This window comes from Drosophila obscura, unplaced genomic scaffold, assembly GCF_018151105.1.
Source record: "Drosophila obscura isolate BZ-5 IFL unplaced genomic scaffold, ASM1815110v1 contig_73, whole genome shotgun sequence".
Taxonomy (NCBI): Eukaryota; Metazoa; Arthropoda; class Insecta; order Diptera; family Drosophilidae; genus Drosophila; species Drosophila obscura.
Window position 1 is genome coordinate 815,781 of NW_024542865.1, and position 17,041 is coordinate 832,821.

General features: G+C 40.8%; 1 protein-coding gene across 1 annotated transcript; it reads left to right on the forward strand.

The window, feature by feature from the left end:
- The first annotated feature begins 4,404 nt into the window (after nt 1-4,404).
- LOC111065048 (hexokinase type 2) lies at nt 4,405-8,416 on the forward strand. The gene has a single exon (XM_022353008.2). The coding sequence runs from the start codon at nt 4,729-4,731 to the stop codon at nt 6,376-6,378; it is 1,650 nt and encodes a 549-aa protein (XP_022208700.1). The 5' UTR covers nt 4,405-4,728; the 3' UTR covers nt 6,379-8,416.
- Nucleotides 8,417-17,041: the final 8,625 nt, after the last annotated feature.

The window sequence follows — 17,041 nt, forward strand, 5'->3', positions numbered from 1 at the left end:
TTACGCTTTTGAGAAGCTTTTGAGAAAAATAGCTTTTGTTAGCTATTTTATTTAACCCAAGCAAAAAAAAAACAGCACACCAGTGTGACCGCAGATTAATCGACCAAATATACCGCCTGACCCTCTACAGCGTAGTCGATACAGAAACTAGTATTTTATTATACCAACATACTAAAATACTAGGTTTGGATTTGCTTACTCCATTACGCTGGTCTGGCAGCACTGCCACTGGGCGCACGCTTGAATTTGAATTGCGCGCAATATGACTTTCACGTGCTCAGCACACGCCCACATCGCCGGCCACATGCAAATCAACACATGGCTGGGTGTCGCCCGATCTCTGGGTGTATCCCTCTAATCTCGCCTCAAAGTTCACGGCCCTGCGATCCATGTGTCTGAAACGTGTTGTCGAAATTAAAAGCGAATTTGTTTCTAAGGCAAGGCCATACTCAAGCTGGCAGTAGTAGTACTATTCGTATTATCAGTGGTCAAGTTAGGTAATGTGGACCAACCAGTTTTTGGATTCCATTGTGTCGTCTTGGTCGAGCGATAAACTGGTTTCTACGGCAGATCAGGAGCGTATCTGGGCGCGATGGGCTGGCGCGTGAGAGTGGGTGTGGGAGAGCTGAGACATAAACTGTTATACGTATTTGACCTTGCCGAAGTTTATTTTTGCGGCCCTGGCATTCCCTGCCCTGCCACGCCATCCCCCTCCGCCTTTCCATTGACCTTGCTCAACGCTCCAGCTGACGGAAAGAGAAAGAAGATGTTCCGATATTTTTCTTGAGACCTAAAAGCCAAACCACCCCTCGGCATACCGTTCATCTGAGGCTGGGCCAGGCATTTTTTATGATCTGCTCCGTTTAAAAATGGATTTCGCATTTGTATTCTTGATATTTTTTATGTGTATTTTCCGCGTTTTTCGAGCGTCACGTGAAGTTTATTTACGGCTTGCCGCATGAAATAAGCATTATAATTAATGACTTTTCCTTCTGATCGAAGGCCGGACAGCATCTCTCACTCTCTCTCTCTCTTTCTGTCACCCTCGCTATGTTTTGTGATTTTCACAAATTTTCCACTCTATGTCATTAGCCGCTGCGTCGCTGTCGCTGCATTGACCTCTGGACTGAGGGCAGAGGCTGAGTGGGTTGCGTTTCATCAGACGCTGCTTTGTCGACGTCATCATCATTGACGTCACAGCGCGTGGTCTCCCCCCACACACACACGCGCGCGCACTTAAAGAGTAGGAACATGTAATACAGGAACACACGATAAAATACTCAGAAGAAAATCAATTAGTTTGTATATATTATGTACATACTTATGTACATGTACTACCCAAACGGACAAGCGCAGAGGCAAACCGCACACACATACATAAATATGTATACATAAGTTTATATATGTATACAGCACACTACATATGTATGTATGTATGTGTGTGTGTATGTGTCTTTGTGTGTGACGGGGCGAGCCCCCAAAAACTGGATTCCCGAATACTCTCTGCACAGGCCGCTGCCACCACCAAAAGCAGCCAGCAGGCAGCGACGTCGCCGTCGTCCGCGTATGACAGTTGAAGGTGACACAGGATATGCTCGTAGCACAGTTGTAAGCTGAAGCTTTTCTGACGAAATACTGAGGGCGTGGTTGGCGGAGGGATAGGGATAGGGATTGGGATTCCTGGAATCCCGTCTCTTTCTACTCGTTGAAAGGGGTTGGGATGTGGGGGGGTTCCTGACCATCGTTCAATGTTCAGCCGTTCAAAGGGGCTGACTCATCATGCGATTGCACAGACCTCAGTACCTATTGTATTTGTACTTATCTTTCGTACTACTGCTTATGCACTAGCACCAGGAATAATATAATATAATAACCTATTAACTACTTGGAAAGAAAGTATCCATCAGATACATATTTATTTAGTTTACCCTCTCAGGTATATGTGCAGCGTACGAATTTCTGCTTTGTCAAAATACAATAATGTATTTCCAGCCAGTCGAGTCGAGCCCACCCACACGCCCCCACACACCCTTCTCCACACGAGATTTCCACCAAAACAATTTCCGTCGCTGGCGATAAGAGGTTCCACCAAGAACAACAAAGACCACTCCCCGTCTGGGGGTTTTGTTACCATGTTAATGTACATATGTATATTGTACACACACAAACAGATGTACTTCATGAGTAACGGCACAGAAGGCAGATAAATAACAAATACAATACCACCACCAGAATTGTTACTACCTTAACGCCGCCCACCTTGCATGGAATCCAATCTTTGAAAGCGATATCTCTTTGCACTCTTATAATAGTGATATTGGGATCCGATAATAAACTAATGTACTTGATTGTATGGTATATGGTATGAATCGATGTAGATTCTAGACGGTTCCGATGTACTTTCGGGCAGGCTAAAGAAAGTAAAAAGTTGCAACATTTTCGTGCACTTTCTGGTATCGGCCTCATTCTTTGTTTTGTTATTAACAATTTGGTGTAAACAAATAATTGTTTTGATGGCGAAATAATTCCGAAAGACACGTGCAGCAGCCGCCGAAGGTGAATGGGAAGGGGGGGTGGCGTGAGTGGGTGAGTTGTAGTTGTTGCTCAGACGTCATCTTGCTCTCACGGGCTTAGTCAGAGGAAGGCGTGTGTGAATGGATTGTTGGTGTGTGTGTGTGTGCGTGTTAGGAGGGCTTGTATAACAGTTATAAGGCCACAGAAACGAAACACACGATCGCATGCACTCTCTTTTTCTCTATACATACATACTTGTACAGACATACATACGTACATGGTTATGTGTGTAGTATGTAGTTGTTGCATTAGTTGACGAGCCTCTTGGGGGCCAATGTGAAATGCACCAGAAGGAAAATAATATAATCTGAAGGATAGCAACATGATGGCATGCGGGTCATTGTAATATACCACAGCTCTCATGAAATCCAAACGAATATTCCATATGCATATGTACATACATACATATGTATGCATGTATGAAAATCCAATAAGCAGTAAAGACAACAGCAACAACATTCCATTGAACACCATGAGTGCCTTGGGTGGAGAGAGGGAGAGAATGAACTCAATCAAAGAGAGCCGCTCAGTTGTTGCGCTGGAGCAAGATTTTTGGCACGTACACGACACACACACAACAAAAATTCACTTGTTGGTAGAAGAGGGGGGTTGCGTTGCGCCGACTGCCGGCCCTCGGCAGAGTGCGAGACGAGCCCACGGACAAGAGTGGAAGCAAGAGCAGGAAAATATGTACATACCCAAGCCGGAGGATGTTGACGCGTCCAAATTCCACCAGACTTTCCGTTAGCTCAGTGGGAATGGCAGGGGGGTAGTGCGGTTCGCCCCAGCTATGTAAACTTGTTCTCCCTTGATAGCTCTTTTGAACTGTTATACAACCAAGCAGCCAGCCCAGAAGAGAACATAAAAGCTTGTTTCTGAACGGAGGGAGAGCGGGGACGGACGGCTTAACACGCAGCCAAAAAAACCTTTCGACCATATGCTACATTTGAATGCCCTACAATGCTTTAACTCCATCAATTGGCCAAGCGTCAACGACCCAAGCTTGTAACGATACCAGGGCAGAAGTGGAGCTTTTAATTGCCAGCTAAAGCTCAGCTTAATCGGATTAACATACATATTCATTCCTGAAGAGCAATGACCCTCGAAGCAAATCGTATGTAAATTCAATATAACATACCGCGGTAGGGAACTTACCGTTTTTGCTGACGGCGACAAAAGTAGGCTCTCTCGTGAGAGGCTGAACTAGCTGTGCTGCCAACCTCCCCTTATGGAACTCGGTTTATGCGGCAAAGGTACACACCCAGCTATGTTTTACTGTATTATATTCATATCATCATTAAATAAATATATTTAGCCATAAAGTAAATATTTACAGTAAACTGAATTTAGATTTGATTTGAATATGTGCACAAAAATAGCTTATACATACATCGCAATTATTGAGTAGTTACCGATTCATAACTGAAATGTACTTCTATCTTGAATATTGCTTCAGAGATCACGATGAAGACAACGCATGAACGTAAAGTTGACTCATTCATGGCGCGGCGGCGCATGTATGTACGTGTACTCTGGCGCTTGCTCTGCAGCTCTCTCTCTGCCATATTCCATATCGCTCCCTCGCTACCTAGTCTTCGATATGTGTACATATGTACATATGTTCGTATGTATGTTTGCATGTACATTTGCCATATCTCCAACTAGACCGCCCCAATACTAATTTTCAGTTTTGACCTTCAAGGTTCCTTCACGACGCACACACACAGACACACTCTCTCACATACACATAGCCAGATGCGACGCATTTGTGACGCCAGCAGCGGCAGCGACAGCGACAGCGGCAGAGGCAGCGTAAAGCGAGCAGCGAGCAGCCAGTGGATTTAACTGTGAACAAACTCTCACAGCAACCGGACGCGTGCAGCGGACAAAAATAAAACGGACGGAGAGATCGAGACTCGGAAAGCGGAACAGAAGCAACATAGAAAAAAAACGAAGGAAAACAAAACTAAACTAAAGCAAAGCAAACCAAAACTCAAAAAGTAACAGAAAATACAAAATAATTGCGTTGCATTCGCGAATCGGTTTTGAGTGGATTTTTTGTTGTAGTCCGTGTGTCTCTTGCGCTGTTATTTTTTTTGTTGGTGTGGGTGTAGTGAGACGACTGCCAGAACTGTCCGTTAGAGTGCCGAAAAGATGGACCAGGAGTTGAACGGGGCCATGCGGAGCGTGTCTATAAATAGCAACGGACTGGCGGCCACACCACATCTGAACGGGCACAGCAAAGACGAGGTGGACAATGTGCGGCGGTCGGCGGCGGGGGGAGCATTGAGTGCATCTGCATCGGCCGCCGCCAGCGCCAGCGTTAGCAAAGCGACAAATGCATCGACAGCCGCTGCAGCGGCCAGAGCAATCCCAGCGGCGGCATCGTCCGCATCCACAGCCACAGAAGCAGCGTCGTTGTCGGGTCTAGCCGGGGCCAGTGAGGCGGAGAAAAAGAAAATGGTGTACGAGTTATGTCAGCAGCTTCTGCTCACAGACGAGCAGGTGCAGGAGCTGTGCTACCGCATCCTGCACGAGATTCGCCGCGGCCTGGCCAAGGACACGCACCCGAAGGCGAATGTCAAGTGCTTCGTGACCTACGTGCAGGACCTGCCCAACGGGAACGAGCGCGGCAAGTTCCTAGCCCTTGACCTCGGCGGCACCAACTTCCGGGTGCTGCTGATCCACCTGCAGGAAAACAACGACTTCCAGATGGAGTCCCGCATCTACGCGATACCCCAGCACATCATGATCGGCTCGGGCACGCAGCTATTCGATCACATCGCCGAGTGCCTCTCCAACTTCATGGCCGAGCACAATGTGTATGCGGAGCGACTGCCTCTCGGCTTCACCTTCTCGTTCCCGCTGCGCCAGTTGGGCCTCACCCGCGGCCTTCTAGAGACATGGACCAAGGGCTTCAACTGCGCCGGCGTCGTCAACGAGGATGTGGTGCAGCTGCTGAAGGACGCGATTGCGCGGCGCGGCGACGTACAGATCGACGTCTGCGCCATCCTCAACGACACCACTGGCACCCTGATGAGCTGCGCCTGGAAGAACCACAACTGCAAAATCGGTCTTATTGTCGGCACCGGTTCGAATGCCTGCTATGTGGAGCGGGTTGAGGAGGCGGAGAACTTCAATTCCGAGGGCAACAGCAAGCCCCATGTGCTCATCAACACCGAGTGGGGGGCGTTCGGGGACAATGGCGCCCTCGACTTTGTGCGCACCGAGTTCGATCAGGACATCGACAGCCACAGCATTAATCCCGGCAAGCAGACCTTCGAGAAGATGATCTCCGGCATGTACATGGGCGAGCTGGTGCGCCTCGTTCTTGTCAAAATGACGCGCGCCGGCATCCTGTTCAAGGGCCAGGACTCCGAGGTGCTAAACACGCGCGGCCTCTTCTTCACCAAGTACGTGAGCGAGATCGAGGCGGACGAGCCTGGCACCTTCACCAACTGCCGCCTAGTGCTCGAGGAGCTGGGCCTGACCAATGCCACCGACGGCGACTGTGCCAACGTGCGCTACATCTGCGAGTGCGTCTCAAAGCGAGCCGCCCACCTCGTCTCTGCCGGCATTGCAACGCTGATAAACAAGATGGACGAGCCCTCTGTGACGGTGGGCGTTGACGGCAGTGTTTACCGCTTCCATCCCAAGTTCCATAATCTGATGGTCGAGAAGATCTCGCAGCTGATCAAGCCCGGCATCACCTTTGACCTCATGCTCTCCGAGGATGGCTCCGGCCGTGGAGCAGCGCTCGTAGCGGCCGTCGCCTGTCGCGAGGATATACTCAACAGCAAGTAGGCGAGATACCGGAGAAAGCGAGAGAGAGAGAGAGAGAGAGCAGTGGTCTATGCTCCGAAACTGCTGCATCCGTCGGCATCATTGGCATCCTAGACATGTCCGGGTCGCCCCCATAACAACTACAACAACAAGAGCAAGAGCCAGCAGCAATTTCCGATTTGCAAATGAGAAAATAGTTTCCTTCGTTGCCCGACACAGGGCGCCCTGGGGCTGGGCCTCCGGCCCGTCACTGCCGCCACGTGTCGGCACCTCCCCCATGACCCAGGGCTGCGGTGCGCGCTTCTTTAGTATTTTTAATTAGGCGAAAAGAAAAGAAAAATACGGTTTTAAACAGAAAAAAACACCGAAAAAAAAAACATAAAAACAAAAACCAAAATTATCTTATAATGATAATGAATGCTTACGATTATGTTCGTTCTATCTCCTTCGCTCCAATTGGATCGATTTCCGATTTTTTTTGTTGAAAATTTGTTATATCTATTTTACAAAAGAGAATATACACACACCCACATATATATATTTACATATATGTGAATAGTACAATTTGTTAAGAGAATTTCTTTTCGTTTTCGAGAAAAAAAAAACACAACATTTGGTAACCCCCTCCCCACCCACACACAAACATAGAGAAAGAGGGAGAGGGCGATACTTACGTGTAAGATGCTGAGAAGAGAACGAACCGTTATACCACTGTGCTACAAGCATATCCTACGGCGCAAGCAGAATGGGACGAAGAGGACAGGATGATGGAAAACCGAATGAGAAACTGTAAAGTCGCACACTGTTAAAGCAAAAAGAAAAGAAATGAAAAAAACAACAACAACCAAGAAAGAAATAGAGGGCAGCAAACAAAAACAAAGGCGAATTCTGCGACATACAAAAAATACTAAAAAAGAGAGAAGAACACCCCACCGAGGTGTCCTTCTCCTGTAATTGTAAATGTTTATATAGGACCTATTATGAAGCGTTATATGATAATACTTGCATACACACACACATATACATATTTATATATATATATAAATATACATATATTATTTAGCCACTATATAATTACGTTATTTTTTTTTTTTTTAATATTGTCTTCGTTTAGTAAAATTGGTTTCTAAGATTTAAGAAGGTAAAAACTAATCAAAAATATATTATGTTTTTTTTTCGTTCGATCTAGAAACGCACTTTGTGAGCTATTATTTATGTAATTGTACATTTGTGACCTAGTTTAGTGTTTAGTTTTTATCGTAGTTTCTAAATGTTGTCGAAAAAGTCCCGCAATAGCCTCCCAATTCTACCCACATATTATATGTACATACATACATACTTATGTACATCCCCGTCCCCAGCAACCCACGGAATCCCTTAACTATACTTAATTATCGTTTGTAAACAATAGCGGGTGGATGCGAAATGCAAAAGAAAGAGAAACAAAAGGCGAATAAGCAAAATGAAAAGCAAATAAAATTTGTTCCTTATTCATGAACTCTTTTTAAATAATAATTTCTTTGTAATTTGTTTGGTATTCTTTTCATTCTTTGTGTGGTATTTTCTAGTATTTTGTTATAGTTTTCGTATTTTGTAACTAGCAGTTTTGGCGGCTGCTGGCCGGCATGCTCAGACGACAACAAAAACAATTCGCAATCAAAGCAAAACAAAGACACGACTTTTTTTTGTCTATTTTTAATAAACAATGAAAAATACTATGAACATACGTTGATGATATGATATAAAAAATAAATCAGCAAATAGATTGTTTATATTTTTCAACAAGAGATTGTAAAAAAAACGTAGCCCCTGTTAAAAAAAAAAATTTAAATCAATTTAAATTATAGTTATCAAAGGCGATTACACAAAAAATACTACGAAAATACATAAAACAGACACATGCTTTGCAACATGCTGCAATTGTTGCTGCAATCAAAAGGAAAGCCAGATGAAAAGGAACAACTTAGGAAATGATATTATTAACAAAAGGAATGTTTGTCAAAAATGCAGAAAAGGATTTCGAAGAGCAAGAAAATAAAAACGATTGAACCAACAAAAATTAAAGTCGAAAGAAATATTTTCTTTGGGGGTATACAAAAAAATCTACAAACTTTACACATTTTTTAAATTTTATTGTTGATTTATTCACTTGGAATTGAAAAAGACGAGGTGTACATATGTTGTATATTTCTTTTTTTGCTGGTATGACAAAGTATGACAGACAAGAAACAGGAATTATGCATCATCAGAGGCAATAACAATCAGTCTCTATTTTATTATTTATATTGCATTACGCTGCCAATGCACTCCCAGGCATACCCTGCACGGGATGAGGCATTCGCACAATGCTAGGAGGTTCGTGATGCCGAAAAGTTCTGCAGCTCCCAGCAGAAATTATGTAGAATTATGGTGGTCTTGGGCAGGCAAGTGTGTCTTGTCTCACTACTTAATATCATTAGTTTTATTAATTTATCTGAAATTCTGTATCGGTCAAGCTCTTTTTTTAATTGATTTTTTTCTGGGATACCGATGAACGTTTTTTTAATGGATAGCGTATTCTACGTTACTCCAATTAATTGATAATACATTGGACACAACAATATGCCGATTAGCTTTAACTTTTTTTCTACATTTAGTTAATCTTCTCGGTCTTAGGGTACTTCCAGTGTGGCATCGCTGCTTACGACTTTGCTTTGCTGCTTTAAATTGAGTGATTTTGAGCTTAATTTTCGTTTGACGCATTTGAATTGCAAGTAGTGGGATACATACATACATATACATACCGAGACCAGACAAAGCTTGATTGAGCCATTCAACGTATATGACAGATCGAATTGAACAGAGAGTTGTTGTTGGAACAGAACCATGAGTACTACTATGTGTGCAAAGTCACACAGTTTTTTTTGCTATTAATGCCATATGACACTCACTTTAAATTCGATGGATCAAATTGCATGGTGCGAAAGGGAGCAATAAACATCAATATCGAATTCCTACAATATTAAACAGCAAAGAATTAAAGAAGAAAAATTATATTTATTCTGACATGCGATATTTTAATTTGGTAAGCCGAAGAAAAATTGACGAATGACCATATGCACATACATATGTATGTATGGTATGGTATGTATGTACATCTGTACAGTGTCCAAGAGGCGTATTTAGCTGTTCCAGCAAATGTCATATGGGCATAAATAAGCAACCTGCTCAAATTTCTCTGTAAATATGATATATTATTTACATACATATGTATGTACAGATATACATACATATGTATATAGTATTTGTGGTCTGAACGAGTGCAGTTGGCAGCTAGCCTGTATTTGTTCAATTTGCGATTGAGGCAAAAGCACGGCTCAAGTTCCGCGAAAGTTGTTTTTAGAATTTCAAATGAAACATCTCTTATGTCGGTACCCCTTTCTGCCACCACCGTCCCTTTCTCCAGTCTGTTTATTCAAATAGAACAGAATGCATTTTTATTGTTGGCGAGACACACAGAGAGAAACAGAGAGAGAGAGAGAGAGAGAGAGAGAGAGAGAGAGAGAGAATAAGTGCGATAGTGTAATCTCAGCTATTTCTCGATCACGTTTTACTGAAAGCGGACAACAAAACCAATTTAAATATCTCGAATGCAAATTTCAATTTAAAATGCACATGATACCCACCGAGTATCTATGTATGTGTGGGGAAAATAGGGGTGGGTGGGAAACCCTAAATGGGAACTAAATTGGAGATACCCTATGGGGATTTTAATACATAAAACCAAACCAATTTTGTCCATTAAAGCACTCACAGTCGCGCACACTTGGAAAGAGTCTGAAAGAAATATTTTTTTACAAATGAATGAACCATATATGTAGAATCAGTAAATTCCCCAGTAGAACTCTCCCCATTAAAATCCGAATCTTGTACCCTCATATTATCTCAAATTGCGCATACGCCGGGGTTTTCCGAGAGATTTTAATTCGGAATATAATTTTTTTACATATTTCAATGTACAATAAAGTCAAATTAGCCCCACTTTCCCTTCTTACAACTAGTATAATGACATCTAAAATAGCTTTTCACTGGAAAGGTCGGTGGGGTGGTGGGGGATCGCGTATGGGAAGAAAGCCTTATCACAGGATTTCATGATTACATGGAAAGCCGCACGAGTCTCTCTGATAAGCCACGAGTGAGGCTGATAGAGTCGCAAAGGGTTAATAGGTATTACAGGCTTGGGCAAGTAAGTGTTAAGTGGTGCTAAGTGGGGTGAAGAGGGGTTATTGGAATAATGGCAAGACTGAGTGATAAGATTTTCAAATCGGGAATACTTATTGAAGGAGGCTTGGCAAAAAAGGCAAAATAATCTTGATTTTCCTGGATTATAGTACGAGTGTATTAGTATACTCTCTAAGTTCCCTAGATTTTGATTGCTGATACTGTAGGGGGTATAAATATTTAAAGCTACTAAGGCTCTCGTAATTGTATGTACCCAAGTGATCTATTTATTCAAAAAAGTTTTTTAAAAAACAAAACGAGAACGAGAGATTTTTCTTTTATTTTTGAAAATATTAAGTTATCGCAAATTCCTTCAGTTATGAATAAATTTATTTATATATGCATACACGTGCATACATAAATATATGAATACTATATATGTAAATATGTATTTATATACTATGTACATAAATATGTCATACGTCATTGTATCAGTTTATAGGCGTTGAACAAGCCCCAGCAGTTTTCGACCATAGTGCGTCAGTCGAGGACCGGACTGCTATTTATCACAGAAAACAACAAAACAACAAAATAGATACAAAAACAAAAATTATTTTCAACATTTTAGAAAAGGCTTTGACAGATTGTTGTTGTCGGAATTTTCGCGTTAATTTTGCCTCAATTTTACAAAAAAATGCTTTGTATTTTTGTATGAAACTAAAAATTGTTGAAAGCGTTTATTTTTAGTGTTTTTTTATCCGCAAAAAGAAATACATAGCTGTGGGTAGGGAGAGAGCTGAGTGGACTATGCTATGAATCCAAAACAAAATACGCAATAACAAAAAAACAAACCCAACAACAACAGCAATAACAGCAACAACATCAAAACATATGCCAAACGAGAGAGAGGGTCACCACACCGAACGAGAGCAGCAGAGCGGAAGAATGGGTGAGGTGAAGGTGAGCGGCAGAGCGGCAGAGCGGAGTGCAGAAATTTACAGTTGATAGACAGACAACAAATTTGCTCATTTGAACTTGTGTCGTTCTCTTTCTCTCTGCCGCTCACCTTCGGCTGGCACTTACCTCGTGCCTCTTCCACCAACAGACAGTCAGACTCGATCAAGGTATCAGTCCGAGAGTACAATCATAAGAAGTTAATGCAGTTCCGCTCTCTCTTCCGCTATACACGTGTCAAGCAGCAAAGAGCGCGCTGTGTGTTTTGCAATATCCGTGCACACCCCACCCCCATGTGTAGGATAATGACCTCGGCAATTAAAAACCTTCTAAATAAAAAAAACCCCGGACTCGAGTTCATTATCTACCATTCTCTTCTGCTCCTGTTTCATCGGCCTCTGTTGCTGCTTGGTCCTTCTCCTTCTCGTATTCATCTGACTCGCCATTTCTTGTTTTGTTGTTATGCAAATGCTAAACTGTGAAAAGCATTTCAAACGACAACAAAATGCATTTTTCGAAAGTGTGAAATGGAAATGCAAAGCAAGCGTAAACGAAAATCATGTGAGGTGCCAAGAGCAACAACAACAACAGCAGCAGCAACAACAGCAACAGCAACAGCTGTTCTGTACTCGCAACAACACTCTCCTCTCCCCTGCACTCCTTGCCCAATCATATGCAAAAGCGTGTTGGCTGCTCTATCTTTGCTTAGGGTATCATGACTTTGATCAGAGGGAAACCTCATCAATCCCATAAAGTACACATGAGACATATCAACATTCGATTCATCTCGGCTAGAAAAGCCGTTCGGCTATGTTATACATACATACATACATATGTATGCCTTGACGGGTTTGCCTTCGGAAGCTGTCCGCCCATAAAACTTTCACATGCGGATACATGCAAGCACGAATCGAAAATAACAGCAATCCAGCAGACTTAAAACTAGTTTAGACACATGCAGTGCAGTGCACATACAATTGCAACATCAACAGTAAATTGCCGGAAGAAGTAAATGCGGTACTAGTGTTCAGTCGGGGTAAGGAAGAGGAGGAGCGTCTAACAGACTGCCCAGTGGGCAATCTATGAGCAAAGTTTTGTTGTTTCTGTCATCTTCGGCTATCGTTTTACAAACGCAAAAATTTAATTTCCTTAATTTCTGAAATTTTAGAATTTTAAGAGTATTAAAACTTTTTGCTACTCAAACTTAATAGAATATTTTATATGTATGTATTTAATTTCCTTTATAATTGACTCTTGATATACATATTTGGATGATAACATAAACATTTTGTATTATTCTGCATTAGAGTATTTATGAAGCACGGTGCAAATGATTTTATATTTTCTTTTTCTTATCCTAAGTATTTTTAATCCACAGTTGCTCATTTTTTCTCACGTACGAGTACAAATTTCCTGTCTTAGCGATACAAGAGATCTGATAACGGAAATTTTTATCAGAATCTTTGAAAATGTTCATTCCACGCAAGTATAACTTAATTAACACGGAACTGCTAACAATAGTTAAGAGTGGGATGAGCAGAGGCCGTAGAACTGGTATCATATCGATTATTTGACATATTATGGTTTAAAAACTATCAGTTTGGCTTAGTTCCAGGAAAGATAAATATGTATGTACTCTAATCTAAGCTTCAAGCTCAAATAAAGTTTTGCTACGTTCTCAAGTTATCGGTTAATATGAATGAACTTCCTTGAACCTGTTATTTCTTAATAGATTGCCTATCTGTGTACATTTTATCGTTGATATCAAATCTTATCGCCGACTCTATTATCCTATTACTAATACTACTCTTTTACTATCCAGATAAAAGAAATAAAGATTGCTGAAGCTTTATCGGAATGGTCTATCTGTGTATTTGATATACACTTAGCATTTACGAATAAAGAAATCAAGAGAGTTTCATGGAAATGGTGAGGACAGATACGAGATATGTACATGCACATGTACAAACATATAATGTAGCTGCGCATTAAGTGACAGATATATAAAATTCATGAAGCAAGAACGAATATGAAGAAAGTATTCTAAAGATCGAAGGACAAGATTAAGGCAAAGATTATACTTAGAAACGTTAAGTTGCAAGTGCAGTTACGACAATGAACATGCCAATTCACAAGAAGGTGATTCAGAGATTGGGTAAGGTTGGGTATCTTTGAGTATAACTGCTCAGCCACACTGAGACAGATTGAAGACTAAGCCATGGGCAAGAGTACTATAAAAATTGTATGGGGTCCGCAGTAAATTCGCTATTGGGTCAATCATTTCTTAACCAAAAAGCATACAACCGCAACAGTCACCGCAACAGCAATACACAATACTGCCAATCAACAAAAAATAATCACATCCACAGGTGGCTGCAGCCATTTCCTTCAGCAATCTCATTTTTTGTTTTGTTGCTTGCTGGCTCTAATTTGTTGTTTTTGCTTTATTTCTGCACTAAAAACCATACTTTTTTGCCGATTGTTATTTCTGTTTAATTGTTAAATTTTTGTTGGCTAGCTGCTTTTTTTGTAGAGTTTTAATGGAGAAGCCCCTCGCTTTCAGCGTCCACTCTGATCGTGTGGTTACGCCTTGGAGCTTTCAACGTAAAATGTTTGTACTAAATTAGTTTAATTATATTTCAATTAAAGCACAAAACAAAGCAAACCGAGTTCAGAAAAAACCCCAACAGAATTGAGTAATTAAAACGGTTGGGAAAGTACATCCAAAACATAAAAACGTACAAAAACTCGTCATGGAGACGATCTTATTGAAAAGGAGATGGAGATATGGTATCATCCTATCATCCGTCATGGGAATTTATAAAATGAAATGAAACAAATTATAAAATACTTAAGAATATCTAAACTCGGTTCTACAGTGGTTTTTATTTGTGCGTTACGATTTGACATTATTTGTACATCAATATTATATTTTGTTTAATCTTGGAAGAGATTTTGAGTCCATTCATTATTAATTTTATGACAGGAAATTTTTGCTTGATTTTCAACCGAAAATATACGTTATCGCCGCCCCAAGCATTCCACCCAAAATCTGGCTATGCTTTTATTTTCTTTGTTCTCAATTTCTATCAAATATCGAACGAGTATTTGCCACTCAATCATTCAAAAAGTTCAGCTTGGATAATCTTTGTACACAAAAGTGTTCTAGATTCTAGTTAAGTGTAGTAGTACTAGTAATCTGAGTAATATTGTTTGTGCCATTATATGGAATTATTCAAATTTCATTTTTATTACCGACAAACGCCGTTTTTCTCCTTATATTATTATTCTTTAGAAACGTTCGCCGCTTTCACCATCGTCTGAGATTGGTGCCGGCCCAAGTAAAATAAACAATCCAGAAAAATAAAACGCCATACATTACATAAGGCCATACACGAGAATTACTGAGTATTACGAGTGAGTACTTACCCCGCACCATTGAAGCTAAAACCCAATAAACAATAATTAATAATAATGAGATTTTCAAAAACAGACAGCGAAAAAATACAAAAAAACATACGATAATTTTGACAATAATTACGAACAATAATTAAATATGGGGATATGACGGGAGTGCTACGAGGCCTGTGATTAATAACACTAGTAGACACGACATTTCCGCTGTGGCCCAAAATGACTTTTGGAAGCTTAATATCTTCCAGACGTTAAGCTGCAGCTACAAAATGTCTGGGTCGGAATCATAGCTGCATTCGTCAGCTTTTCAGAACTGCAAAGTTCTATGCAAACAGATATAAGATACTTAAGTTATATGAAAAATAGAAGCACTGCCTCTGAAAATAAAACATGTAAAAATACCAAATTTAATTTCATTTTAAATTAAAAATTTAGATTTAATTTCTTTAAATTAAAAAAAAAAAATTTAATTTCTTTAAAAAAAGGTTCAATTTTGTCGAGTAGTGTAATTAGAAAACTACGAGTAGAGGAGGGCTTGCGCAATGCCCCGTAGTCGTACTAATCAGAATCTGTTTTTTCGGTTCGTTAAAGTCTTGTCTGGATGTCAAGGGCCCAACTGCTTTCAAGGTCAAACTTAAAGTCTGGGGCTTCACAGAGATCTTACAACGGTCGTGGCCACTCGCTCTCGCTCAGTCACTAAGTGAGCCAATTGTGTGCTTATGTAAGAGAATGATTGAATTGAATTGTGAATTTAAATGTGAATGAAAGTGCGACGACTCTGTTTGTCTCGTTTCTAATCGCTTAACAAGCCGCAAATGCAAAACAATTGTGCGGTACGAACCGCCGCGAACCGCTTTTGAGTGTGGGGGTAGGTAGGAGGAGGGGTACACGAGGTTTATATTTTGGAGCTCCTCAAGTCTCAAGTCGCGCCGCGAGGCTCTTCCAATTAACGGAATGGAAGATGTGTTCTACTTGAAGGAATTGCCTGCCATACAAATTTATTAGCTCAAACTGACGAAGCGGAGCCCAAGCGAAAACATTTCAATCAATTGACAGACAGTCTCGAGACTTTAGTTAAAATTCGTTTGGGTAACAAACTGATCGTCGAAGGCAAATTGATGGAGATGGCATAGGGAAAGAGAGAGAGTACATAAATATGTACATATGTACATACATAAATATGTATGTACGTGCATGCTGTTTACTGTACTGGGATGATTGACATGACCGTGCGGTCTTCTTATCACCACGGCCAAAAAAATCATTAAATTTCTATAAAAACACATTTTCACAATTGTATGTATATTATTCTGTTCAGGTGTTTTTTTTAGCTATATTTATTAAAACATTAAAAATCGAACAACATATTTTGTTAACTTTTACTAAATCCACGAAATTTTTGTACTGCGCGAATGTGCTTAACATTAAATTTTAAAAGTATTTATCATGCACAGCATTCCGAAATTAGTCAAATTTTGATATTGCATCCAGTTGCATCCTATTTTCAAATTAGAAATTCGGCAAAATAATGAGGATATAGACAGATGCATTCTGCAGGTACGACAGGTGCATGAGAATCGATCAGGTTTTTACTACAGAATCTATTTGGATCATCATTTTGCAACCTATTCGGATTGCTTTGGTATTGATTGATTGATGGATTAAGTGCGGCTTGTGGGCTGGAGCATGTGGAGCGTATTCGTAAATTAAACACCTTTTTGTATGGCTATAAATAATAGCAGAAACAAAAAACAAAAAACAAAATACAGAAAACAAAAACAGCAACAGCAAAAAAGAAACAAATAAGCAAACGTAAACAACAACTGGAGACACACACAACGCGGCTGATAGCCACAAAAAATGTCAGGGAGACAACATGGAATAGATCACGTTTCTGCATTTCTCGTATGGGGCACCCTACACTACCTCACACTAGGCATATTTGTTATCCAAAAGCGCAGTAGAAGCATCGAGTAAGCTGCTTGTAGTAGCTTTTGGGTGGCATTTGGTTGCATCCCTCCAACAAAAGTGCTGAAGTGGACAGTTGTTTTGGTAGTACGTTCATATCACTTCTACAATGCGCTGCCTCCATTTTCTCCTCGAAAAGTGCATATTT

What these genes read in the sequence shown, in the direction of transcription:
- LOC111065048 (XM_022353008.2), top strand. Translation starts at nt 4,729, where the DNA reads ATGGACCAGGAGTTGAACGGGGCCATGCGGAGCGTGTCTATAAATAGC.